The sequence below is a fragment of the Ambystoma mexicanum genome, chromosome 4q, assembly GCF_040938575.1.
Source record: "Ambystoma mexicanum isolate Mex_15411 chromosome 4q, UKY_AmexF1_1, whole genome shotgun sequence".
Taxonomy (NCBI): Eukaryota; Metazoa; Chordata; class Amphibia; order Caudata; family Ambystomatidae; genus Ambystoma; species Ambystoma mexicanum.
The window spans coordinates 413,481,217-413,496,676 of record NC_090928.1 but is presented as its reverse complement, the minus strand read 5'-3'; the positions used below and the strand labels follow the sequence as shown (position 1 = coordinate 413,496,676).

Here is a 15,460-nt window from a genome sequence, read left to right as displayed (position 1 = left end):
ATATTGCAATGTTGCCGGCACACTTGTGCCCAAAATATGTATGGACTGCATTCTGTAGCTACCTCCACAAACGAGCCGAGGAGACACCCGACACCCCTACTTCTCCGCAATTTTACCCCGTATCGATTGTATCACTTGCAATGTACACTGTATCATTGTGCATCAGAACGCAATGTGATATCTTGCCTTTATGTGATTGCTTACTGTGTGTAACTGTTAAAAGCCTCTGCCAACTAAAAATAAAAGTCAAAAATAAAAAAAGAAACCTCACACCCACAATTGGTTTCTCCGACAAATGTATCTCCCTACGTAAACACAAACGGGCCCTAGAACACCTATGGAGAAAAATCCCCTCTACTGACAACAAAGTAGCCTTTCACACCACAGCCAAAACACATAAAACGGCTGTCATCTCCACCAAATCTTTAAGCTATAATTCCAGAATTAGCAAGGCCAGCTCAAATACTAAAAAGCTCTTCAACATTTCTAAAGAACTCAAAGACCCTGCCCCCCCTTATCACCAACTTTACCAAGGACAAAGCCTGGTGCACCACCGTCCAAACAGCCTATTGGACAAAACAACCAAATTATGTAACAAAACCATCCTTAAGAAAACTATGTTTACTGTCAAAGTCACTCCCCTTTCCTTCCACAAAGCACCCCCACCCCTTACTCTCCCCCCATTCCAGTTCCACCCACTCCCCCTCAGACGTCCGCCACATCATTCAACAACTTTTACCCTCTAACTACAAGGGTGACCTCTGCCCCGCCCACATCATCAAAATGTGTGGCGAGTACCTGGCCCCTATCATCTCTGACCTCATCAATGCCTCCTTCCAAACAAACTCTGTCCCAGTCTTTATCAAGGAAGCCTGGGTCACCCCTCATCAAAAAACCTAAGCTCGATCCCAACCTCCTTACCAACTACCGCCCCATTACCACCGTTCCTTACCTACTCAAAATCCTAGACCGCTCTGCATATGTCCAACTCCAATCATATATTGAGTCCAACCACCTATTGGGAAGCCGCCAATCCAGCTTCAGACCCAGACGCAGCACAGAGGCTGCCCTCCTCAATCTTAAAATCCATCTCGACGGCATCCGCAATGCTGGCCAACTAGCCATCCTCTTCCTCGAACTCTCTGCATCCTTCGATCTAGTGGACCATGATATTCTCTGTCAACACCTCGCCACCAAATTTGACTTCTCCACAGAAGCTACCAGCTGGATCAAAGCTTTTCTCTGCCAGCGAACCTCAAGGGTCTTCACAGGCTCGGAAGCTGCCGACCCACTACCTGTACCCTATGGGGTCCCTCAAGGTCCTTGCATCTCACCCCCCGTGTACAATATGTACACTAAGCCCCTCTTTGACCACCTCAACAACCTCGGGATCTTCTATACAAACTTCGCAGACGACGCACACATTCTGCTTACTCTTACTGGTAACCACGCCACCGACTCCGCCAACATCAATCAAGTCTATAGCATCATTCAGGCCTGGATGGCGGAACGCCATCTCTGCCTGAATGATAACACTGAACTCATCATAGTAGGCTCCCCGTACCGTCTTAAACGGCTAGACCCCGCCTTTGCATCCTTCTGCATTGACGGTAAACCTATCAGCATCTCAAGCCATGCGAAAACACTGGGTGTTCACCTAGATACAGAACTATACATGCACAAACATGTCAAGGCCCTCGCCTCCTCAGCAGCATACACCACTAGAATCATCAACCTCAAAAGAAAATTCCTATCCACCGACAACTGCCTCACCCTCGCCAAAGCAATTATAGGCAGCAAACTGCACTATTGCAATGCCATCTTTGCAGGCACCTCAAAAAATCTGGTCAAACGTCAACTGATCCAAAACAACGTCCTCCAGGCTGTCTGGGGCCTCAAACGCTCTGACCACATATTTCATGCGAGATGTGACGCTCAGTGGTTGCCAATCAAAGCACGGATTGATTTCAAGATTCTCTCCATAAAGCACAGATGCATTCACAATACGGCACCCTCCTTCCTCGTCCAACACATCTCCAAAGAACCAAACTCTCCTGCCTTCGGTCCTCATCTACTCCTTCACTAACCATCCCCAGATTTTCAAGGAAAAGAGCTGGGGGCCCTTGCTTCATGGTCATTGCCCCCACCCTGTGGAACGCCCTACCTCTTCACATCCAAGAGCAGCCATACTACCTCATCATCAGAATGCTGCTAAAAACACATCTGTTCGACAGATATGACTAACTTAAAATTGGGGTATCCCCACTACCCGACTATACGGCAGCATTTACTACCATGCTTCTGTACCTTTTTTTGTGTTCTTTTTGCTACTTATGTATCAGCGCTGTGATACTCATGAGTTTGGGTGCCGTCAACAATTACAATAAATAAATAAAATCTCCAAGTGCAAGCGAGACAGAATGTCTGGGAGGTCTCCTATATGGGATTTCAGGGCATTTCTAAGTTGAATGTAATGGTAAAATTCAGATGAGTGCAAGTTGAAGTTTTACGTGAGTTCCGGAATGTCAAAATGTTCCCATTAATAATGACATTGCCAATTTTTACGATCCAGGATTTAAATATACCTATTTTCTTGAATTCAGGAACTATGTCATTATTCCATAAAAAGGGCAGAGAGTGCAATTTTACCCGCCCAGCCAATGGCTTTGGCAACCTTATGCTTGATCCTTATAATCTGTTGCAAGCCCGTGGGTTGCGATTGCTTTCTGTTCCCACCATATAATAATTACAAAGATATAATCCTGCCCATCGAGGCACACTTGCTCCTGACGTGGGATAACTGGTTGGTCAAGTAGCCATTCACTGGTGACAGTTAAATGAGATGCCGAATAAGATCTCTTAATACCAAGCAGACCAATACCACCATCCCAGATTGAGCTATACAACGTTTGAGTGGTTTGAGGTTGTGAATCCTGGCATTGGACGTTAAGTAATATACTTGCAATCGTATCAAATTCTGTTTCAAGGATTGTAAAAGGAATATTTGGTGGAGAATATAAATACCTAGGAAGCATTAACATTTTTAAACAGTGTGGCCCAGTAGTGATAATGGTAAAGATTTCCAGTGCATTTATCGGCTAGAGATTACATTTTAGGAAGGTTGATGGATCCGTACTGTTGAGGATATCCAAATATCTTAAGGTGTCTTTTGCTATTTGCAAACTGCAATCAGGGGGTATTGAAAGTGAATCACCCTGCAATGGAAAGAACATCAATCTGTGCCAATTTACGTGGAGGTCACCCATTTCAGTATTTTTTGTTTATGGATATGCACTATCCTCGGGCCTGAGTGCACAAGGTGTTAAGTTGTGCGCCCTGTGGACGTTGCGTACCTGAGTTTCCAAGAGACTTGCATACTGGAGTAGCCAGATCGTTGAAGTAGTAGGCTGGAAGATGGAAGGCAGTGCAAAGAACCGGCCCCAGTTCCGCCCTTTTAACACAGGATTAAAAGGGGACCAGCCCCTGATGCCACAGATGGACTCTTCGCTGTTTTTAACGTGAAGCCAGAACAGTGCAAGCACTGGCAGGGAAGGTCTGTCGATGTAGATCTGCAGGATAGAGTGCGTAGTAGTCCAATGCTGCTGGATTTGCTGACAGAGGGCGTAGTGTTCCAATGCTACTGGATTGCAGAAGATCCAAAAGCCACGGCACCCAAGCAAGGCAGGAGGCAGTGAAGCAAAACAGAGAAGGAACTCTGGAAAAGCAAGAGGCCAGGGGAAGGTAACTGGAAGGAGCAGGCGAAATGGCAGGTCAGGCGGGGAAGAACAGGAAGGGTCAGGACTGGAGACTACCCCCAGGGCCAGGACCGGGAACCAAGGACCAGGAAAGGAAGGACCCAAGGCAACAAGGGCTAGAACAACCAGGACCCAGGAAGAACCCGGCACAGAAACAAGGAGCAAGGAAGGTAAGTGAACAACAAGGTTTAGGAGCGAAGCGGAAGGTCAAACTCGAACCGCGTTGCGACGTGGCGAGTTTCCAGTCCAGATCGGTTAAGTAGAAACCCTGCATGGAAGCGAGGCTTGACGCGTAAACGGGTCCGGCGCATGCGCGGAGACGGAGCCGCTGCGGGAACGAGGCCTGAAACGCAGGCTCGTTCCCCAACGACCCGTGCTTTTGACGCACGCGCACCAGCCCGCACAGAACGGGATGGCACCCTATGAGAAAGGGAACCCAGGAAGGCACATCTCTTCCAAACCCGGAACCGGGGATACAACCGCCAGGCTCGGCCCAAAGTACCCCCCCTGCCTCCCAGCACAGGTAGGTGTCCTAACACAAGGTCATCCAGGAAAATTAAAAGGTAATCTGTATATAATGCGATTTTGTCCTCATGTCCCTTGGCCCATATAAATCCGGTCCATGCAGTTGGATCTGAGCCAGATTGCATGGGTTCAATAGCCAGGGTAAAAGGGAGCGAGGAAAGAGGACAACACTGTCTCATTCCTCTTTCAAGAGGAAAGGCTCAGGATGTTATACCATTTACATTGACTGATGCCACCCGATGGCGAGACGCGGTATACCCCTCTTTCCAATACCCCTATCCAATACTTTTTCATGGGATATTCCGATTTCCCAGATTGCCCCCTGCCCCCTTTCCTACACAAACACTGAGTCGAGGAAGAGGAGGTCTAAGACTGAAAGGATTACCACCCATGCAATACATTCGAGATGTCCCTCTAAAGAGATCAGGCAGGGTCAGGCACTGGACTTTAATCATGCACATCTAATACCTATTAACTCTCCCCACATGGTTAAAAGGTGGAACACAGACACTTTTTGAGTAAGGCGGTGCACGAGAAGGAGCAGTCCCCTCCAGAGCTATGGCGAACCATGCGAAGGAGAGTGACAAACCAAGGGGTTAATCTGAAGGGGCAAGCAGCCAGACACCCCCCCTCACCCCAACGGTGAGAGATCGTTATTTCCGAAAGGCCATGAGGATTGTGCACAAAAGCCCAGCTGGAAGGGAGAAAGAGTCTTCAGAGTGCTAAAAGGTTACCAGCCACCCTCCGAGGTGAACGACAGAGTTGGGGAAGCCCAGAAGCGGCAGTGGTATCAACCTTGACTCCTACATCAAAGGCACAAAAGACGGAAAACCTCTTAACACAACCAGTGAGTTGAAGGAAGCAAAGATAGCATGGTCTGTGTTTAATTGAAATGCCTGCGAAAGTATCTGAGGGAAAAGCAAGAGATGGGTCCGAGCCTGACTGAGGGAGGCCCGTGTGTGAAAGTAAAAGGAGGGTGCGAGCCCGACCGAGGGAGACCAGTGAGTGAAAGTAAAAGGAGGGTCTGAGCCAGACTGAGGGAGACCCGTTTGAAAAGCAAGTCCTACATAACAAGGACATTTTCCAAAAGACATTGGAACTGAAGGAAAATGTGTAAAGTGGAAGTAAAGAAAGGAAGGAGGGAGGGTCGAAGTGGTCATGTGGAGGTGAGAGTGAAAATCCTCCCAGTTTGAAAGTCTTCGACAGTGAAATCAAAATACGAAAGGAGGTTTGAGCCCAACTGAGGGGAACCTATATTATGGAATGTGAAGAAAGCTTGGGGATGGGAACAACACCAAGGAGAAAAGCTTTGAGCCCGATTGAGTGGAACCTATAGTGAACTGTGATTGAATACTATACGTGTTTCGCTGAAACTGTGTAGAAGCTTGAAGGATCACCTGGACTTGGGTGAGAGAAACCTGAGAGGTTAAACCTGTGAACTTGTGACTTAGACTTGAATGACCAAGAAGGCTCTGGAGGGCAGAGCCAGCCGCCTAACTGTGTTCGCAAGCCAAAGTGTGTTCATCCATTAATTGTTCCACCTAACCCAGTGCTGTACAACATCGGGACGAGAATGAATACTGATTTATATTGCCATTCTGACATTTCGTTTCATCACAGATTTTTCCTTTTGTAGACACAAATCCGTATATCAAATTAGAGTGTAATAGAGTGAGGGCAGGCATTAGGTTTGTGTTAGTATAGGCCTTTATTATTGGACTAAGACAGACTAGGACTGTTTCTTTATTATTTGATGGTCGAGATTACTCCCATCTTAGTTATAGAACCCCTAGAAGTTAACAAAGTTTTTGAAACTTGCAACTGGTGAAGTGCTCTCTCCATGTTACTTCTTGCACTGCATTCACTTGCAGAGCTTTGCTTGGGGTGTTGGTTGTTTTTAACAGTTTCCATAGGTCTCTCATCATTTGGCCAAGGATGTTTTGGAGCATTAGCTCTGCGTCCTCCTGTAACATTTTGTGTTTACCAGCCTTAAACCAGTTTCTAGAACCCTGCTTGCGGAGTTTGATTAGGGCGGCACATGATATTTGGTCCTTTGTTTGTAATGTTTTTAGATCTGCTCTTAGTTGTCTTCTTTCGGCCTCTAATTTGGCATCATAGCAATGTTTGTGCGACAAGTGAGGCTTCAGTCCAGGCTTTCTCTATTAAAAAAACACCATCAGCAGTTTGGGTTACTCAACCAGGTCACCCTCATTTCTTTTGTTTGTTGTTAAAACGGTGAGTTGGGGTAGACATGTTTGCGGCATTCATCACCAGTTGATTGTGGTAATTGAATGGGGGTTACGTAGGTAACCTTAGGCTGGATGAACCTTACTATACAAATACGTTTTACCAATTTGTGATGACTGCCTACCGTCGGCAGTAGCTCCAACTTAGATACACTAGGATGGAGGCTGTCTGAGACAAAGAAGGAGTCAAGGACTTTACTTGTAGCCTTGCATCCCCATGTCGGATGGGCAGGGATGTCTCCTCTCATTACCATTTAGCTGATGTAAGCCACAAGCTTTTGCCTCAATTTCCCATCAGAAGCTTTTTTTTCTCTGAATCATGCAGCGGCTCATTTTCCTTAGTACATGAATTTGAGTTTTCCTCCGTGGTCGTCATCTTGAAGTCACCATAAATGATGATTAATGGATCTTCCAAGGATTCAAGCCAGCTGTCAATCTGGTCCATGATCTCTTTCATAAACGAGGAGTCTTCAATTCCTTTAGAGTTCCAGTATATGTTGAACAAAATCAACCAGTCCAAGCAGCTTGTCTGTATCCCCTTTTTCAGGATTTGAAACACCTATATGTATCTCGTCGTTATTACTTTGGACAAGTTTCTCTCTCCCTATAATGTTGCCCCGGCAGCCTCCTGCTTCTCCAGTTACCTCTCTGTATGTAGGGGAACGTTGCAGAGCATTCCCTTCCCTCTGGTATTCCACTTCAATATTTGCCTTCTCGCTCCTCGTTTTCACTGGTCTCCTGTTCTCGGCTTCCCTTCTGGCTGCTGCCATATAGGGGTGATATCATTAATAAGCTGTTGGCGCTCCCTTCTCTGATGGTCTTGGCGAGGTTTATTGGGTGTCCTCCCCACCACAATATGGCCGTGGTACTGCCACCACCTGGTACAGGATTCCGCTCTCCTGCCTCACAACAGTTTCTCTGTTGTTGCCTGTGCAGCGCCTCTGATATATCGGACAAGCGTTCTTTACCTCCTCGAAAGTCATGGGCTCTGTGGCTCATCTCAGGTCCGCCTCTCCAAGGCATGATCATGTCAGGGGGCTTCTCCTGCGTACAATACTCTCTCCTCCTCCTTGGTACTCAACTTGTCGCACTTAAATACACGTCTCTTCTTAAAGAGACATCTTCTTCTTTTTCAGGTTGGTTTGTTTAAGCCTTGCTTTCAGCCAAATATGCACAGGTCACATTATTCATTGTAGCAGATCGTCCGATAAATGCAACTATGATGTGCGGCTTAGGGAGTTCCTCACAGGAACAGGAGTCCTCGTCTCCTAAGGGGGAGTCTCTCACAGTGATGTTCCACTTACCAAGACCCCTAGGGAGGGGCATACGCAGCAGGCTCACTGCCCTAGCCTCAAAGGCTTGGGAGAAGGGGTGAATACCCTTGATTCGTTACAGGTCCCATTACCTAGAAAACGTCTGCTGTTTGTACACGTGCATAAGACTCATAATAGGACACTGAACTCCGACCTGGGCAAAGTGAAGTGGTCACACTTGTATATTGGCAGGCGGTATCAATTTAACAGAGGTATGAATAGATACAGTGGTTTGTCGGCATGGGAGGTGTTCATCATTGCATGATACTGCTAAAAGGATGACATGCACAGACAGAACAGTTGCTGATCATAGATGGAGACCCAAAACCATAATTTACCCAGCTGTAGAATGGAATGTGGGACGAGTTGTTTAGTGGCATCATGGTATCCCAGAGAGGGAGAAAATAGTAGTTTGTGGGGTCTGGGCTGAACCTGTTTTGGATAAAGACAGGCTGTAGTCCTGAAAGAGGGGTTACTTGTTGAAGAACGTTTATTGCGTATTTGTCACTTTGTCATAACAAGGTGTTCCAGACAGGTGATATTATGCGTTATTGTTGATGTTTCCTACTTCTCATGTGTTACCTTGTTTTACAGAAACATTTGAATAAAGAAAATGAAAGTAAAACATTACATACTTTATTTTAGCCATGTGCAAATACTGTTTCCTTAATTTTCGTATTTTCTCCTATTTCAACAGCTTTTTTTTAAGAAGTACTTTAAATGGGGAGTAACCCTAGTAACGTTCCATTTCCCAAGAATACATCTATGTTGCTGAGCAAAACCCCTTGCCTTGATTTCACTCTCCAGAAGCTGAGTCCCACCCATAAAGGAAGATAAAAAGTGGCCCTGGCAAAGAAAAACACAAGCAAAACAGACATAGCACATTTATGGAAGGGAATCATTTTTTAGCTTTTCTTTTGCTGATATGCAGCAACACAGCAATGTGTTTACCATTGAAAAAAATCTTATGAAAACATAAAAAAAAGTTCCTAAACTACAATATTTTTGTAAGAATTGTTAAGGTGTCAAGGCTAAACAGCATTTTAAAATAAAATAAATTACTACCAAATATGATGCTTTAGTACATTGCCAAGAAGTTCCAAATCACTGACCCAGACCTTTCAAATTACCTGAGCTGGGGCTGAGGCTGCATTTGTCTGCTTTTGTTTCATGATGACTTATTATAGTTTCACTCGACTCTTCCTGGCTCACACACGTGCCAGTATTGAAACACGAAATTCCTATAAAACAAATTAAAAGTTATTCTATTATCCACAGATAAAAAAATCCAGATTTCAAGTGAAGTAGATACACCGTGGCCTAACACAATGTGGCGGACCCCCCCCCCCCCAAGCAAGCCATACTGTGTCCTTCTGCCCCCTTCGCCAAGCTCAGCAACAAAGCACAGGCTGTGTCTAATTAGGCATCCACACCTGCAGCCTGTCAAGAGGCTGCAGGTGTATAAAGGGAGACCAGTGAAGAGAGAGAGCAACAGGGAGGCCTGTGAAGGAAAGACCAGGGGACACTTTCCATGAGGAGGCAGCCGTGGTGGGACCTGAAAGGTTACCACAACGCCGGCTGACAATCCCGAGGTGTGGGAGCCTTCTTGACTAAGATTGAGCGTCTGGGAGCTGCGAACGAGCAAACGAGAGAGAGGACACTATCGGCATCCACACATAGGTAACAGGGTTGCCAGCGCATTCAGAGGTCAAACCGTGATGCGAGCAGGGCTCGCAGAGGTCGGAGCACAAGCTTGGGAAGACAAAAGCCAAAAAAAAGCAGCAGAGCCGCCAGAGCAAGACGCAGCAGACCAGTGAGTGTTTGGGGAAAGGCACTCGGAAAATGGGGATAAGTTACATATTGAATAAAGAAATTAATGGAAGTTCTTAAATAGCGCTTCATTACACAAATTGAAAACTGAACGGAAGTTGAAAACAGAACTAAAGCTATACATATTGAATACCTAACCAAATGGAAGTTTACAACAGTATTAGACAACGCATATTGAAACCTGAACCGAATGAAAGTTTAAGCAGTGCTAAACCACGAAGGTTGAATATCGAAGTAATTGAAAAACTAAAAATAAAAATTATATTGAATATTGAGAGGAAATATGAACTTGGCTATGGCTAATAAAGGCTAAATAGTGAAAATGCCTAAACGAAAGCAACCTATGGAGAAGGAAACAAATGTGAAGGAGTGCAACCAAAGGTGATAATGAACAAGACCACCACCATGTGAACTTTGTGAGTAAATGCAGTGCGGCAAGGCCAAAGACTGGCCAGAGGTGTGTGACACATTATGGCAGAGCCAATAGACTAATCAGGAGAAGCCAGAGGAATGTACATATTTTACAGAAAGCCAAGAGGCCATCAAGGAAAAACTAAAGGAATGTAACTTTGTACACAGGAATAAATGAAGAGGAACCTGTGCGGGCTGACGAGCCAAGGCGTCCAGGTTGCGTGACCTGTGATGGGCCGACCGTGTGGTCCGACAACTGCGCCTAGACCAGTGAGCCCTACATTGTGAAAATAAAGACATCGTGAAACCAAACAAGATGGAGCGCTGCAAGTGAATTGGTGAGGCAAACCAGAAGGAGGGTCAGGTTGACCCAGCGTGAAGCTGAACTTTAAAAGAATGAATTACACATTGGTTGCTACGTTGAAGTCTTGGGGAAGGGAACCCTGAGATTTGATGAACTACAAGTACCGTCTTGAGGACAGGGCCTCAAGAACCTTTTTGTTTGAACTGTGTTACTTTGAACCTGGGGAAGGGAGCCCTGAGGAGATTGTGCAACTATTTAAACTTGAACAAGGTACATCCTAAGACTTTGTGGTACTATCTTGAACTTGGGGAAGAGGAGTTGAAGAATGAGCTGAGAGCTGGAAGAAGCTCAGACTTTGGGTTAATCACCATTGCTTTGATTATTGACATCCCTACACACTGTTTAACTTTAGTTGTGAGGGCAAGTATAGATTTTGGACACAGACAAGACATTTAAGTTGAACTCTTTGACTCACAATTACCTTAATTTCATTCGGGTAGGGAAATCCCACCTTAGCATAGGGCAAGTTAGGCCTTCTACCATCCTGACATTAAGTTAATAAATATCTTGTTTAAACTTTAAGTCTGTTGTCCGTGTCTTGCTTCATGATGCCCTCACAGCTGGATTTAACAATATATGTCAGTACCCCCATGTAAGGGCATACTCCTGTTGGCTTTGCCATTCAAAATATCATGCCACAATAATAAAACATGTCCATACTGGCTTCATCAAAATGCCAGTCAAGTCAAGTAATAACACATAAGATACTTAAAACATGTCATGCCAAAATAAGAAAGGGCTAGAATGGCAGCCCCAAAATGACAGTCTAGCCAGGTAATAGATACCATGCTTGGTTTATGTTATGTTATTTTGCATTTATATAGCGCCTTATGTACCATTGGAATGGTCTCAAGGCGCTGGTAGGTTGAAAGCCCCCGGGAACCGAAGTTCAAGTCAGTGGAGAGAATAGAGAGTCAAACGGTGCGTGTGGCATTTGTGTGATAGCTGCTTTCTAGAGGTAGATGTGGTGGTTGAGAGATCAAGAGTATGTGTTCGTTCTGACAGGTTTTTATCCAGACCGATTCTGGCTGCGCTAGGCCTGAGGTGAACGCCTAGGCTGGAGGGTGTATAACCAGCAGTGTTTAAATAGGGTGATGGGGAGTATGAGGCAGGTGTTGGTATGAGAACAGCTATACCGAATGGTGTCATAGTATCGCTGTGTTCTAGTTGAGTGGTGGTGAAAGAAGAGAGTAAGCGTGGAGATGTGATATGGCCCACTCTAATAGTACTATGTAGCCCATCCGTTCCATGTACTCCGGCTGTTCCATGCATTACGACCGTTTCGAGTACTCAAAAAAATCTGTTCACTGCCATGCTCTTTCAAACATTCCATGCACTCAAATCATTCTATCCCGCACATATATCACCCATTTGCTTGACACTCGATATCCGCTCCGCACTCTACACCCTCTCCGCACTTGCACCATAATCTACATCTGTTCAGCACCTTACAATGGCTCAATACCACCGCACCCTACATCCACTCAACACCCTACATCTGGTCAGCCCCGTCACGCCATATATCGGTTCAACACCCTAAAACGGCACAACACTCTACATCCGCTCCATTCTATTATCCACTCACACAACCTACATCCGCACCACAACCAGCATCCACACCACACTCTTATCTGTTCTATGCTCTTATCTGCTCCATGGCTCATTCTTTTTGCACTCTCGTCAGCTCGACGCACTCATCTGCTCTACCCCCTCGCCCGCTCTACCCCCTCGCCCGCTCTACCCTCTCGCCCGCTCTAGGCACCCATCCGCTCTAGGCACTCCATGTACATGGTCGATTCCTCCCTGAGCAGTAAGGAACAAGTTACTTACCTGTAACTGTTCTCCAGCATGGGTCTGGCATGGATTCACATGCTCATGAATATTCCCTGTCGTCAGGCTGGGAATCCTCTGTAAAAGAAAAAATCTGTTTCATTTCTGAACGGTCTTTCTCCGAACAACCAATCAGTGAGCTCTGAGTCATACTGCCCCTAGCCAATGACTGCCCTATACCTAAGCCCTCCTCTGGCAGCCACCTTCAGATTTAGTAGCACAGAAAGTGGCAGTAGGACCAAGAGAAGAGCTGCAGAGGGGCAGGCAGGAGGGTTCGCATGTGAATCCATGCTAGACACATGCTGGAGAAGAACGGTTACAGGTAAGTAACTTGTTCCTTCTCAAGCATGGGGTCTGAAATAGATTCACATGCTCATGAATAAAGAATACATAGCAGTACACACATGCACAAGCACATGAGGTGGCAAGGCTCAACATAAGCATCTCTTACCTCCTCACCAGGCTCACCTTCAAGCAAACAGGTTGCACATCACTGCTCGGCCGACTCTGGACTCCTCCCTGGAATCCCTGTTGATGCAGAAGAATTTGGTGAAGTGTGCATCGACCTTCACTTAGCAACCCTGCATACGTACAGTAGGGGCACACCAGACAGGAACACCATTGTAGCAGCGATCGCTCTGGTAGAGTGGGCACTCCAACGGCCAGGTAGCGGTCGGTTTGCCAACCGGTAACAGTGGGTTATACAGCCAGAGAGCCACCTGGAAATGGAAGCCTTGGACCGGGCCTTCTCACGGTTCACAGGACCAAAGTTCGCTGAGAGGTTTTCAGCAAACTTTGTGCGGGCCACAAATAACATCAGCGCTCTAGCAACATCCAGCGAGTGCAAAGTACTTTCAGCCGGCAACAGAAGTGTCGGAAAAAACACAGGTAACACCAAGGGCTTGTTTAGATGAAAGTCTCATGGCACCTTGGGCATGAAGTAGTAAATGTAATAAATGTCATGCCCCAGTAAGAAATAACTAGAATGTCTGCACCAAAATGGCACTCATAACACATATCATGTCTGCTTTATCATAGATGCCCATTACAATTGCGTTTTAGTGCACCTCCTGGCCCTCCCACACATTCCTCTCCCTTCCATCCCTTTCCACACCCAATAAACAGCTCCTCAGCCCAGCATTAAACACAAACACACAAACTCACACCATTCACTTGCACGTTTACACGTGCACTGATTCACAATACACATATATGCACACCAAGCAACCCATACATCATAGACTCACTCATTCACACACTTTACATAATATACATATCTCCCACACAGGTACCCTCTCCCTCCCACACCTTAGCGTAACCTTCAAAATCAGTTTCTCAGCCTGACATTAAACACAAGCAAACACACCTTCACACATCATACACTTGCTCAATTACACGTGCACCATTTCAGCCTAACACTGTGGCGAACCAGAAGGAGGAGTCAGACTAAGCATTGACATGTTCAAGGGTGTTTATTCAAAATAATAATAAAAAGCCCATCTAGCCCTACCGCTATGAGGGAAGTTCCCTGCCTAACAAACTAAAACTAAGGGCGCTTGTCAAATGTCCCAAAAGAAATAGTCCTTAGTCCAAATCCTAATACTTAACTGGCCCTACCACTCAGGAAAAAATAACAAAATGGAGGCCGGAGCAAGAGCCTCAGTCCTTGGACTCTGCTTGGCCCAATATTTGGATCTCATTTCCAAGCAGGTTTGTTAAAAGTGCATCAGTTTCATACAGTACAGTCCTCAACCTCTCTGTAGGTTCTGTATCCAAATCTTAAGTTTCTTTCATATCTTCCATATGGTTCCCTCTTTTCACGAAGAAAGGATTTTCTCAACAGCACTCCATCAGTTCTGACATGATGCTTGACAGTGTCCTTGTTTTTTATTCTTAAGCACTGGGACCCCACAGGTTTCTTCACCTCCCAGTTCTGTTCCCGAAGTTTTCTGTTTCCTGGGCACCCCAAAGTACTTTGGTCCTCTAACAGGCTTTCTTTTAGCAAGACCTCTGTGTGGCATCTGCCCATTCAGGTTTTTTTTAGCTTCCATAACCCCTGTGGCTTTCCCAGCTTGGACTATAAATATGTCTTGGTTTCTCAGGGCTCTCCAAAGCCCTCTGGCCCTCTGACAGTCTTGCTTTCAATCAGTTTCGGTAGGGCCTCTGCCCACTCAAGTTTATATGGCTCCCGTAACCCCTGTGACTTTCCCAGCCTCGAATATCACTGTTCAACCCTCTCACTTCCCTTCACCTGGCCCGGCTCGGCTCCTAATAGGCTTCTTATGCGGAGATCAGGGATCCAACCTCTCTGTTGCGGTCTTGACGTCAGGTAACGGGCCCCAGGCCCACCATGGCTTCTGTGTGGTCACGCTACCAAGCAAGACGATTGATTTTCCGTTTCCGTCTCTCTCCTGACCTTGGCTTCTTGGTCAGGACAACAGCCTTCTGGCGTCTTGCTAGCAATCAGCTCGCTCTCCACGCTAACGCCAGCTATGTGATCAAGCATGGCTCCACTCCTCCAGGATGTTCTCTCATCAGGGACTCGCCTCTGCATAGGATTCTCTCTCCATGATTCCACGTTCGATGTAGTTTTATGAACGTCATCACAAACAAAGGTGTGTGTCGATCTTGTTTGACTGAAGTTCAGACGAGATCCAGCATTACCTGAAGCCAAAAAAACTGAAGAAATGGCACCATTTGGTGAATCCAAAACAGGGTTAACAATGGTCTTTCCGATTCCCATGTAGGCATCCAAAGTACTCTGGACAGGGTGTTCTTTACCGGATTGGGAGTCCTTGTCCCCAGTGAAGTCCCACTTGCCCAGACCCCTAGGGAGGTCTTACTGAGCGCATTTGCCTCCCTAGTCTCAAAGGGGGTGGCTCCCCTCTGGGAATGTGGAACAAATAGTCCAGATTTGTCACAAGACACTGACGATTCACCAGGTATCATTATTTCTCCCCAAGGGGGAGCCCTTTCCCATGAGGCTAGGGAGGTGCGGCCGCTACCCAATAGTCCCCATAAGGGTGGTTTAATGTGGGAGGACCTCATGGGGAGTGATTCCCCATATGGGTATAAGGACGATCACCTTGTGTACAACCCATTGTATAACATCACTCCTCCACATGCCTTAGCCCCCCCTTTCAATTTCAAACCACTACATTGAAAGTAAACCAATGTATTTCTGTA

General features: G+C 46.1%; 1 protein-coding gene across 4 annotated transcripts in view; it reads right to left on the bottom strand.

Annotated features, from left to right (window-relative positions):
- The window catches only part of LOC138467757 (zinc finger protein 2-like), a 1,341,736-nt gene that overhangs the window by 957,227 nt on the left and 369,049 nt on the right, over window positions 1-15,460 (bottom strand). For all 4 annotated transcript variants that reach the window (XM_069607988.1, XM_069607987.1, XM_069607989.1 and 1 more), the window contains exon 4: window positions 8,970-9,080. In XM_069607988.1, the coding sequence (XP_069464089.1) occupies window positions 8,970-9,080 (111 nt within the window). The remainder of the gene's footprint in view (window positions 1-8,969; window positions 9,081-15,460) is intronic.